The sequence below is a fragment of the Typopeltis vanoorti genome, chromosome 8 (genome assembly GCF_054136105.1).
Source record: "Typopeltis vanoorti isolate ZY-2024b chromosome 8, IOZ_Tvanoo_1.0, whole genome shotgun sequence".
NCBI classification, from domain to species: Eukaryota; Metazoa; Arthropoda; class Arachnida; order Uropygi; family Thelyphonidae; genus Typopeltis; species Typopeltis vanoorti.
Genome location: NC_143556.1, coordinates 126,447,075 through 126,460,681, shown reverse-complemented (window position 1 = coordinate 126,460,681; position 13,607 = coordinate 126,447,075). Strand labels below are relative to the sequence as shown.

General features: G+C 35.9%; 1 protein-coding gene across 1 annotated transcript; it reads left to right on the top strand.

The window, feature by feature from the left end:
• Window positions 1-3,557: 3,557 nt before the first annotated feature.
• On the top strand, window positions 3,558-13,036 carry LOC150104337 (uncharacterized). The gene is made up of 2 exons (XM_090396305.1): window positions 3,558-4,876; window positions 11,059-13,036. The coding sequence occupies exon 1, from the start codon at window positions 3,705-3,707 to the stop codon at window positions 4,857-4,859; it is 1,155 nt and encodes a 384-aa protein (XP_090252431.1). The 5' UTR covers window positions 3,558-3,704; the 3' UTR covers window positions 4,860-4,876; window positions 11,059-13,036.
• The last annotated feature ends 571 nt before the right edge of the window (window positions 13,037-13,607 follow it).

Sequence of the window (13,607 nt, the reverse complement as noted above, 5' to 3'; positions counted from 1 at the left end):
CTGAAACAATGAATCTGTAAGGAGGGATAATCTATTAGCTGAATTGTTCTTCTCTTGGCAGCATTAGTTGACATATTTGGGATTTGTATAGAGTTAGGAGTTGGGTGGTTGAAAAATACCATCTTCAGCAGAAGAGAACGAGGAAGACAATTGCTGAAGAAGCAAATGTTGTAGTGTTTATGCCAGGAGATAAAATTGCAGGATTATGTTTGGCGCCATTGAAGGTGACCAAGTACAGAAATAGTGTTGGTTGCAGAAGATCTTGTAACTAGGGGTGCCTGGGCATTTCATGGTTTGCCATATACGTGGATGAATAAAGAGTGCTGTCATGAGCATAGCTGTGAATAGGATTAGGTGGTGAGAGTAGATCATTTATGTAAAGAAGGAAGAGGGTAGATGATAGAACAGTGTGTTCTGGCACTCCTGCATTGTTAGTGAAGCTTGAAGATGCTAGCCACCATAACACGCAGTGAATGACTAGAGAGAAAGCTAGCTCCTCAGTTACAGAAAGTAGTATGGATTGAAGGAAGGCAGTTTGTATAGCAAGCCCTGATGCCAATCATGATTAAAAACCTTGGTCATCTGAAATACAACGTTTCTCCAAACTTTTCCATGGCACTTGTCCAATGGTGGGTGATGTAGACTAAGAGGTCAGCCATCCTTAAGCAATGGAATCTATGCTGGTGGTCACTGTTAACTGGTGGGCCTCTAGGTAATGAGGAAGTTGACTATTGATTGTGTGGATTGAGGTGATGCTGATTGGTTAGTAGGTCAACAGTAGACTGTTCCTCCTTTTTTTTTGGAATAGGCTGGATATATAGTTGCTTTTACTCATTGGGATAAGCACCAGCAAAGTATAAAAGATTGTAGAGATGATATGGCCAGGTGTTGGCTCTGAAGCACAGTGTTTGAGCACAATCGGAGAGATGCCATCAGAACTAGAAGAATTTTTAATGCCCAAGTTGTTTAGCATTCTTCTGATATCTTTTTGCTGAAGGATGCTATATACTCAGATTCTTGTGTGGTTGGAAATGATTACCTTGGTCATCTATGCAGGAGTTGTAGAAAATGAGTGATGCCAAAAGTTCAGCTATAGTGGCATCTGGATGAGAGAGAGAAGGGGAAGGGGGCAGAAGCACAGGTGAGCAGAAATTGTGTCCAGTGGCCTTTGTAAAGTCAGATTTATATTTGCAGATACGGTTATGTTTATGTTCATCAGCAGTAGGCCAAATATGAGCTGGGATTCTTTATGTAAGCCATCTGCAGTAAGCTGTTTTTTTTTTTTTTTTCTTTCCTTTAATTGCTATGGTACACTTTCTGTTGAATCATTGCTAGGAAAAGTGGACGAGCATTTTTGGTAGAATGGGGAATGAAGGCCTTTGTGCCAGTGAGGATAATTTCTGTGACTTGCTCATAGCAAGTGTTTGGATCAGAAGAATAGAAGCAATAGTCAGAAATTTTTCCTCTTCCATGGAAAGGAAGAGGAAAAATTATAGAACTCATTCCATTTGATACCTTTGTAATGCCAAAGGTCATGAAGTTAGGAGTGGTTGGAGGAAAGTCATTGTTTGAGAGAGGGAGTTTGCACGCGATTATCATCTTAGTTACCAAGAGGAGAGGTGACCCACTGCAATGTATCTGGGAGGAGAACTGGTAAAAAAGGGATAAAAAAATATTGGGAGAGTGAAGAGGGCTATCAGAAACAGGAAGATGTATGATTTGTGTTAGGTCATTGCTTATAGCAAAGACTTCTGCATCTCCTTTAGCTTGTTTGGTAGTGTCAGTAAAAGTGAGCCAGTTGGAGTTATGAACATTGAGGTCACCTAGGAAGGTGATCTCATTTTTTGGACATTGCAGATGATCAAGCTTCATGGATAGAAAGGTGAAGAAATTAGAGTGCTTTTTGAAGTTTGAAAATTGGTAAATGAAGAATATGAATATTACTAAATGGGGACAAGAAAACTTCCAACTAGAGAGGTCAAAAATAGGGGAATTCTAATTTAACTATTCCCAGACCAGCAATGTCAGATCTCACAAAAAGCACAGGGACTATGCTTGTGGTGAAAGGAGTGAAGTGTGCAATTTGGGTCTGTCAGGAGTAAGAAGTCTGATCTGGATACTATAAATGATGGTGAATGTCGTTTATGTTATTGTTTATGCCACAGATGTTAGTAAAGTGGATGTGAAAGTAAGTTTTATCATGAGATTTTGGAATGATTTGTATGTTGTACTTATTGATTTTATGAGGGTGATTTGTTTCTTTTTCAGCATCAAAAGAGATTTTGATCTCTTTTGATAATGAAAAAGAGATTCAGGTTTACTTGCATTTAGATGGAAGGATACAGTGTGAGGAAATACTCTTAAATGTGACACCCATACAGAGAGCACTGGTGTCTTTGCCATCATGTGACCTCAACAGTGTCTGCCATATATTGCTACTATTTGGACTTTCCCTCGAGGCACGACCTGGCTGAATATATGGTAGCAGGATTGCGTGTCATTTTGCTTGGAAGTCTCCCACTATGTGGCAGCTAGCCTGGGGCACCACTGTTTTTACTTAAGCACCCTTGAAATAGAAGAGATTTTGAGTCTCTAAGAATGTTTAGCATGCTTTTGAAGAGTATCACTCATACTGCATAGAGAAGGGCACATTTCTCCATGCTGTGTTAGTGCAGAAACCAGAACCCCTGCTCCAGATACCAAACACAGTATTCGCCACTTCAGGCTTCCAATAAGCTGAGTGACAGGCGCCGAAGGTGATGTACCATGTGGTGGATGTAATTAACATTTCTTCTAACTAGGAATGTATCTTTATGCAGCAGGAATGTTTTCTGGGTTTTGCCAGAGTCCCTTGCAGAAACTGGCCACACCATGGGAAGACGGGATTGACTTGATAGGGAGAGGCTGTATATTGCACACTGCCTGTCTATTAATTGCTCATTAATTGCAGTATTTTATTTTAGTTTTCATTAAAATGTATCCACATAATTTGATTTATTTTGTGATGTGTAATTGTAAAATAAATTAAATGGTAACAAAATGTTAACATTCAACATTTTTCTACATTCATTGAAAATATTTTGAATAAAGACAAGGATAAATAATTCTCTGTCATCAAACTACATTTGTACCAATTGTGTTAATTCACTGTAACAGTCAAGCTGTGAAATATGAAACGCTTTCACTTTGTAGGACTAGAAATTCCCAGTTTTTATATTTCTTGAATATAATTTAAAAAGAATGAGTCTTTCATTTACGTTGAATGGTGATAATGTTGAATACTGTGGACAATAGGTTCGCAAGTGATACCTTAATACATTCCATTTTCTGTGTTGTACTGATAACATTAGCAACAGTAAAAACCTTTTCAATAGTTTTCTTTAATTAATGGGAAATGTTTAATTAAAGCAAATGTAAACTCATAAGTTCATGTTATTAGTATGTGTATCTTTAAAATGTTATTGTTTTTAATATTCTGATTAATTTATTTTATTAATTTATATATTTTTATATATATATATAGCCTTGGCTACTTGGATTGGTGGATAAATCACCTTTGTACTTGTCAGAGCCTAGTTTGTCATCATTATCATCCTACAGCCTTACTTAGTCTCCTTATTTTACCTGCAGCATCACATCTACGAGAAGAACTTAGGGGTCTTATTCGTCCTTTATGTTCTTTACCGTTTATTTTAGATATAACAATGGAAGCTAAAATTTATTTATTTCATGAAAAATCTGTGTTTGATAAGTTTGGTGTTCTTGAAAAATCTATCTTGAATGGATTATCATCCAGAGGATTAATTGAAGATGTAGTTGTTGCTAATCATGCACCTTCTGCACTATATTCAGAAAAACAGATTGATTTAAGGATAAAAAATAGAGAAAAGACTGTTACTCCTATAATACCATCTACAGTTTTATTAAAACAGCCAGGAGATTTAAACAAAACAATGGTTGATGTGGAGATTGAAGACCTGGAGCAAGAAACTCCACTATGGCCAGGAGTTACAATATATCCTTTTTCACATGGAAGACCTGCAGAACAAGGAACAGATGCTGCTAAGAATTTGAAGCTTAATAGTGAATTGGCATTTATGAAGTCATCTCATTTTCATTGTGAAACTGAAATGCAAAGTGCAGAAGTCTCACACGTCTGTAAGCATTCAGGCAGTGCTAATAAGGGAACAAATGAAAAAGAGAGATTGAATGTGCCTGAAGTTTCTTTATATTCTAGTACAGATAGTGGATGTAGTTCACAAGCTGAACACATGCAGTCATTACCACAGCCTTCTCAGGTTCCTGGAAAGTTGCTCAAGAAAGCCAGTGAAGAAGGGAAACAATTTCAGAAGCTTCGACAGAAATGGGAGCAGATAACTTCTGGACCTGAATCAATTACTGAAACAAACAACACACCACCTTGTTATACCAGTGCTAATCGTCCTCCTTTACCAAGTCGCAGCAGAATGAAAGAATTTCATAGGCCACCGGGAAAATCTCTTAGTCCTCCTGTATCACGAATGCCCCAACCAGTACAAAACAGAAGAAGTAGTGTTGGTAACCGCACTTTAAGTAGGGAAGCATCACATTCACCAGCATGTAGACGAGTTCCACCCTCTTCCCAGACCAGTTATTCAAATAATGGAAATAATGAATCTAGTAAAATAGAAAATAGACAGCAGACTTCTGAGGCTAATATATGTAGAGTATTGCAAAGACCAAATTTACCAAAGAAACCCAAGAATGGTTTTGTCTCTGCTGGAGGTGCAAAGTCTTTTACACGTAGGTCTTTAATACCTGTTCACAGAATAGGACTTCGTACAAGATCAAATAGTAGAGAAAATAAAGCTGGTGTATAGCTGAGGTGATAATAAAAGTAAGTAAACATATTACTTATATTCTTTTTTTTTATAACAGTGTACTTCATGTGCAATATGCTTAGTGAAATTAGATAAATCTATATAAACAAATGTTTGTTCTGTCATTCCTGTAGTATGAGGGTTATAGAATGATACTTTGCAGCTAACCTTTGATTGACCATATTCCCACTCTATGCAAATAAAATTGGGTTTTTCTCAGTGGAATATATTTGTGTGCACTTTTGCCACAAACATAATTTGGCTTTACACACAGTGAAGACTAGAACCGGCAGCCATCACATTATGACAAAGTTCTTGGTTCATAATTGATAAACTAACATTCTTTTCCTGTATACATAAGCTGCTGAATAGGTGCTGAAGAGCAATGAACATCTTTTGTACTCTCTCTTCCATCTCTTGGGGTGTAGACTGAGCACTTTTTTCTGGTCAAGACTCGATTATGGTCTGAAGTCTATGCTTTTACTGAAGAGAATATGAACTAAGCAATTAGGACCAAAACTAGAGCATTTCAGACATTACTTGTTCTTATTCATTATATGAAAGCCTGTGAACCCTCATTTCAACTACAGCACCTCTCTTTGCTGTATGCAATGAAAATAAAATCCCTTCAAAGATCCACTTGGACAAGTGGATGTTTGTCCATATTGGGAATATTTATACCTCCCATATGGGCTGTCATATACAGTCCAAATAAACTTAATTACTTAATAACTTAATTTAAGCTTGAGACATTATGTAAACAATTTTGCACCTGAGTGCCTCTTGACATACCACCACCTTGGCACAGCTGCATTCCATCATGAAACTTTTCTTTTGGCAGGTTTTTTCACTCCTTATATCTCTGTCTATCAGCAGCCCTTTCAAGCACACAGCTTTTTCCCAATCTACATAGAGGTTTTGAAATTATAGTGCCTGGTGGGGTCAGCTGCTGTCATTCCAGAGTGCATAATATCTAATCATATTCCACTGGAATGTAGCAGTTATACTGCCGAGCTGCATGCCATAGAGCTTGCACTACATTATATAAAGATGAAATGGTATCAAAGGTATATTATTTACACTGACTAATCAAATTTTCTACAGGATTTTGAAAAGTCTGGTATACCATACACATCTAGTGTTCCTTAAGATCCAACTCTTCCATCAAATTTGGAGGTTTCACTTGGACATTCACCTATCTCGGATCTCAAGCCACATTGGGATTAAGGGAAACAAAGATGACACCAAAGCTAGATCAGTTCCCTAAGAAACCATCATATGCCTGTCCCTTATGTGGGCAAGCAGATTATAAAAGAAAATTTATTATCCCAATGGCAAACATCATGGCATAGTGAGAATGATAACAATATGCTATACCAGATTAAGTGTGAAATTAAATTAGCAGTTCAGTTTTTCTTTCTCTGCTTTGCATAGATCATCTTCATCTTACGCATCTTGTTGAGTGAGTAATGATACTGCCTATTTGTGAGTATTGTACGTCTGCTCAAACTGTTTGCCATATTTTAGTTGACTGTCCTCATTATTATTATTATTATACGGACATCTTCATGGTGTCCGAAGACTCATCGCAGGAGAACCAATCTATCCACACAATCATACCTCTCCTTGAACAAAGCACTCATAACTGACTCTGACAACCCATTCCACTCGTTCACAACTCTCCAAGCAAAAAATATAGTCCTCGCACCCTTACTAACTACACCTTTATTTAACTTCCAGGGATGACCCCTTTCTGGTTCCTCTAGCCAAGTGCTGAAACATTTCCCCTGCATCTATCCTATAAAACCCGTTAAGCAACTTAAATGTTTGTATCATATCCCCTCTTTTTCTCTGATCAACCAACTTCAGCAATTGACATCTTCAGTCTATCATAGGAAACATTCCATAGACCACTCATCATCTTGGTCACTTGCCTCTCCACTGCTTCCTCATCCCCAGGGGACCAGACTTGAACACAAAGATTAATGTACCTTCTTGAGCACAGTAATCCAGATGTGGGCATATCAAGGCATTATAAAGAGGAATAACAACTTCCTTATCTCTAGTTGTTAATGTGTTCTTCATTAGCCAAGTAATCTTATGTGCTACCTTAGCAATATGTCCTCTAAATTTTAGTACTCTGTTTACCACCACCTCTAAATATCTAGCTTCAGCTCTTTCCTGGAGTGCAGTGCCATCATTGTGATACATGGCTTGTAATCTGTTTATCCCAAAATGCATAACTTTACATTTCTCAACATTAAATTGATACCCATTATCTTTTGCCTATGCTGACAGCCTATTTAAATTGTCCTGCAAGCTCTCAACATTGCCTTAATTAACTATTACTCTGCCTAATTTTGCATCATCAGCAAACAACTGAATATTTCTTTTCAGGTTATTTCCTATATCATTTATGTACAAATTAAACAGCAATGGTCCCAGCACTGAACCTTGCAGTACATCTCCTGTTTTTTGATATCTGTCCAGCACCCAGTCTCTTATTTACTTAACTAATGTCATATCCATCCCCATTTGTTCTAATTTGCATAACATAGTTCCTTGTGGTATTCTGTCAGATGCCTTTGCAAAAATCATTGTATAGCCATTTTCTTTATCCAACTCAGCTGTTACTCTACTATAAAAAGTTAGTAAATTACTAAGGCATGACCAACCCTTCACAAAGCTGTGTTGACCCTCATACAAGTATCATATTTTTGTCTACCCATTCTTGAATTCTCTTTTTTATCAATTTTTCTAGTACTTTTACCACCACACCTGAGATACTGATTGGTCTATAATTTGCTACTTCAGTCTGCAAGGGAATTATTTTGCCTTCTTTCCATTCCCTTGGAACTCTACCAGAGCTGAAACTTAAATTATACAGCTTGGTCAAAGGCATTGCCAGTTCCCTTGCACATTCTTGCAAAAACCCTAGCTGGCATCCCATCTTATCCCACAGCTGTATTTTCATTGGATTCTGCAATATCCTAAGAACCTCCAATTCATCTACCTCTGTTCCCACATTAGTGTGTGTCACATAGGTTAAAACACTAGGTAACCTCACTAGGATGATATACTCTTGCAAAGTGGTCACTCGATAACTCAACTATTTTATCTGCTTCTGTCTCCTCGTGACGATCATCACTCATTAAGGTTAACTTCCATAGTCATTCTTCCTCTTACTTGTGACATAATGAAAGAACTCTTTGGGATTTCCTTTGTCCTGCTAGGTAGATTTTTCTCATAATCTGATTTTGTCTTTCTTGCCATGCTGGTCACCTTTTTTTGCCTGAACTTTGTACTGTTCATGAGTTTGCTGGTCACCTTTCTCTTTATATATCCTCCACAACATTTTCTCATTCTGCAGCTCATGCTTAATGATATTACTCATCCATCTAACTCCTATCTGATTAACCATCAGTACCTTAGGTATACAATTTAATACTGCTCCCTCTAGATGATCCTTAACTATATTCCATGCACTACTAACATCCATACCCTGCAGTGTTTTATGCCATGGTACAGATTAAGCTTCTTCTTCTTAAGCATGTTATATTAATGAATGTAGTCGTTATAATTCCTGCTTGAGCCTTGTATATTCGAACATTTATTATCAAAAATTTAAAAATGCAGAATGTATATGATGTACCCTCCAATTTTTAAATTTTACAAGAATTTAATCTTTACAAAAGATATATTTTAGAAATAAATATTCTACTATACTAATTTTTTTATACATTACATGTATGAATTTTACTTTATCTGCATATACAGAGTCCTCCAGAAAAACGTATATACACTTCAGCAAAAGAAAAACCTGTATAAAAATTGTAATACTAAATTTATATAGACATCAAGGGATGAATACAACGTTACATTTGACTTCTACAATTACACGAGGTGCTCACAGTGGTTACCATTTGCATCCTGACACTTATTATTACGGCAAACTACTGCTTGGGCAACGTTGGCAAAGTGTCAAGCGGTGGGATTGTTGCGCATGGCGTTTCAATTTCTTTCCAAAGGGCCACCAGTGTAGCTGGTTTTCTACGATACCCTACATCCTTTAGAGTTCCCCCCCCATAAGGAGAAGTCTAAGGGTGTTAAATCAGGAGAAAGTGGGGGGGACTCAACTGCACTTCTTTGTCTTATACATTGTCCCTGCAAACTCTCATCGAGGTAAGCTTTCATGTCTGAATAGTAGTGTGGTAATGCTCCATCTTGTTGGAAGAGAAATTGATCATTCCCATAAAGTGCATGAATGGCAGGTAAAATGGATGTGCATAGCATGTCTAGGTACATTTGACCAGTAACAGTGCCTTCAAAGAAGAATGGTCCTATTAAACACCTAGATGACAATCCACACCAGACATTGAGCCCCAATAAATTGACTTCCTTGTCTACATGAACACCCAGATTTTCTGAAGCCCAGTAAACACAATTATGCCAATTCACTGTTCTGTTAAGCTTAAATTGTGCTTCATCAGACCAAACCATCTTCCTTACAAACTCCTCATCTACTATATGTTGAAACCACTCACAATACTTCATTCTTCTTCGATCAGGATCATCTTCATTCATTGTAGGTAATAATCTTGGGATGTAAACTTTTCCATTTAGCTGCTTTAAGAATGTGCCATATGCTTGCACTAGGTTAATTCCTGTCTCACATGCACATTGTGTGATAGACTTCTGTGGCGAGTATGTCAACTATTTCAACACCATAGCCCAGGAAGCAGGACTTGTTGCTGTGCGAGGCCTCCCGGATCTTCCGTTCTGCACATCACACACGGTACCATGGGTCTCTAACTTATTATGAATTCGTGCAATATCAGGCTTGTTGGAGGTTGTGTTGCAAACTCGCACCTCCATTGTCATTGAACTTCAACAATATCCTCAAATTTGAAATACCCTTTAAAATGGTCTTGCATTTCTCAAATGACAATCGTGCCTAGGCTATTTTTTTTTTTTTTTTTTTTTTTGACTGTCCTACCGGTCACATGTTGATGCTAGTATTCATGTGAGTAACGACATCTTTTGAGAGAACATTATACTACACATTGCTACCGTAATTCAATCCAACTTTGAAAAAAGTCCATAGATGACATCTGTTAAAGTGTGTATAAACATTTTTTTGGTGGACTCTGTATATAGTCATCTGTTAGTGTGCTTTGTTTGCATTTTGACATGCTGTCTTATGGCCTCACATGGTGATGCACTAAAAAAAATTTGGTATTTATATTTGAATCTAGATTATATTTAGAATTTATTTTTAAAGTTTGTTGATATTTTACTTAGCAAGTTGACATCTAAAGATATGCAATCTGAAAGGAAAAGATGTTTATGCTTCTATACATCACAAAAGAAAAGAGATAGCTTACATAATTGTAAGCAACCTAAGGGCTGTACATGATACCTCCCATATCATGTGCAGCCTTGCTATATACTGAAGCATGGAGCAAAAATATTGCTGTAATGTGAAAACATACTTCATACAAAATACTTCAAAAATTTGAAAAAAAAAAACGTTTTTTAAATACTGGTGAGACAAAATTTTCAATGATAATTTTGGTGATTATTTACCAGTAATATTTCGCTTGCATAATTCACTATTGTAGGTTTAATTATATTTAAACAAGGTTATTATTACACATTGTTGTGGTTATAGCCTTTCAACTGTTTAGGAGTAGCTATATATGCCACCATCTAGGGAAATGACTATGAGTAGGGTGGTTTCCCCATTGCCTTCCTTGCCTTACTATGACTGTAGCCTATGTGTTCACGGGGCTGGTTTGCCTGCTTGCGTGATGAAAACCCAAGATAAACTGGGGGTTGAAAAACCCTGCTGTCCATGCCCAAGACCGGCTAACTTGGCTATGGCTGAGAAAGATCCTTAAGCTCCTCATGTCGTCGACGGGAATTGAACCTAGGACACTCCTTTCCCAGGCATATGGTTGCAAAGCACATAGCCACTAGGCTAACTGCATGGACTATTACACATTAACCAATAGCAAAAAAAGTTGGGAATTGTTTCTGGTTGTAGTTATAATTAAAAGACTGTTTTGATATTTTGTTAAGGAATTAGCCTGATAAACTTATGTGTAGGTTGCCTTCTTAGTGATAATCACATCATTTAAGATTCAACTAGAATTCAGTAAAATATAATTAGTATTTTGTGTGGTATCGTTTTTTTTAGGAAATTTCATCTAGCAACCAAGTAATAATGGCCTAGAGCTAAGAACTTTTCAACTGTGGACTTAGCATTGGACCAGAAACACCATAGGAGATGTAATGTATCACTTCCAAGGAAGAAGACAGCCTTATTTCTAAGCACCAAACTGTGCTTCTTTCCTCTTGGTATCTGAATACCATTGTGACAGAGTTTATCATGTCAATAAGCACATTTGTGTTATATATATTATTGTAGTTTGAGACTCAAAACTGTCGGTTCTGGCATTTTCTCTAATATTGGTTTAGTTCCTGCTTGGAATGGCTATATTATTTTTGTATATTTCCATACCAATAATTCGCTTCATTGAAGTGTAATTTGTACTCTTTGAAAAGATGTATACAATTTGGATGCTGTAATAAGAAAGGGACAGGTTTGACCTGGTACTGCTGTATTAATACAGCAGAAATAAACATTAACATTCCTTTTTTTTTTATTTTGATTTTAATACTTTGTTAATTTTGCTGATGCATAATATTATCCATATATTACTTTCTCATTGGTTTTTAGGGGTGTTAGAAAAATAAGGGATAACAATAACTGGTCTATTCAGTTTTGTTCCATGACAAATCTGATATAGACAGACTAAAATTTAGTTTGTATAGCAGTGTGCATTTGTAGTGCTATGTTGGTTATACATATTTCCCAGGCTTAGCAATGATTCCTTTGTGTAATGAAATATTGTGTTTATTGCTAAAATTATCACACAAATAGGTGTAATAATGCTGTCATATAGTTCATATAGAAATCTGTTGTAATGCACATTGACTGTGACAAAAAAAACCCTCTACGTGCAGCTGTTATTCTATCTCTTTCTCCCTCTCTTTTTTTCCTCCCCTCCCTCCTAGAAATTGTATGAAAATTGAATCATTGTTGTAAGAAATATTTGCCTTCTACTGTCCCATGCACTTATTTCTAAGACAGGAATCTCTTAAGCATGAATAAAGGTGCACTTGGCTGTGTATGGTGTGTTGGTTTTTTTTCCTTGCACTTTGCCATCTTTTAAATTCACTTTCACTTCTCTGACTAGTAATTGTTATATGTAGAAGTTTCTAACTGGACACTGAAAATTAAACAGTTTGATTTATATTCTTCTTGAGGATGCTCATAATATTAGATATATTCGAGTAGTCTTACATGTATACTGTGTTAAAAACTGTGGCATTGTGAAATGATGCTTTGGTACCCATTCCTTAATTGCTGATTAAAATGATTGCATCTTACCATAGGACACCTCACATGGAGTGGCACAATTTATAATTATCACTATATGCCAAATAGTAAAATTTTTGTAAGAATTATTACCTAATATTACTGAAAATCATAAATGCAACAGTAGAGTAGATTCACTTCGTATGTAATGCTTTTCTTTAAAAATTGTGTATGAGTACATGAGATTTTAACAAGTGCAAATAAAATCCCATGAAATGAACTGTTAATTATGAAAGTGATATAGCAAGCAAATGGTATTATGTGTGAATGTATTATACTTTGTTGATCCCCATCCACTATCATTATGGTGCCTATTAATATAATCAGTTGTTAGCTTAGTAGGATGTTTATGTTCAAGCTCTATATTTGCTTATAATAACATGTATTAATATAAAAGTGGAAATACATTTGAAAAGTAGTTTTACAGCGGCCATAAGTTTGGTGCATATTACATAACACTCCAAATGCATAACTTCCCAGATTACTTCATTTAAGATGCTCTATTCTCTGTCTTAATTTTAAGACAGCAGATCTAGGGTATACTTAATTTTATTTTGTGCCATAATGTAATAGCAGTTTTATAGAAAAAATTGAGTGTTTAATTGTGGAGGTGTACTGTATAATTAATTAACTAAATTTATTAGACAAATTCCTTTGTGCCTTGTTATGGTGATCTGGTTGATTTTGGCTATTATGCCATGACAACAAATAAAGTATCATGCTTATCCAGTTACTATTGGTTGTTTTATGCTTTGCTTTTAGGTGCATATTTAATTTAATGAATGCTTTTTTTCCTCTTGTTTTCTAGTGCCATAGCTATGTTTTATTTTCAGAAATTTAAAAAAAAAAAAAACTGTGCTAATAATAAATTTTTATTTTATTTATTCTTAGTATTCTTTTTAGAAGGAATATCAAGATTGAGTACAATAAAAATTTAAAGATTAGTATTATTATTATATGGGTATCTCCATGGAGTCAGAAGACTCATCGTAGGTGACCCAAACTATAAGAACTTTTATAGCTGTTCAGAGTTTAAAATTACATTTAAGTGTTTTTAAATTTAAATCTATTTTTAAAGTAGGTGTTTTTTTTTTCACACACACACACACACACACACACACACACACACACACACACACACACACACACACACACACACACACAAAAAGCAGTAATGATTTACAGATTCAGTTGCGTAAATGAAGCATCGTACTTATGTTTAATGATCAATTGTAGTGGTTTTCTCTGTTTTGAAATGTAAAAATTCATATTAGCTGTTTGTATCTCTTAATCCTATTACTTCT

Excerpts from the sequence above, each read along its gene's own strand:
- LOC150104337 (XM_090396305.1), top strand. The coding sequence starts at position 3,705 with ATGGAAGCTAAAATTTATTTATTTCATGAAAAATCTGTGTTTGATAAG.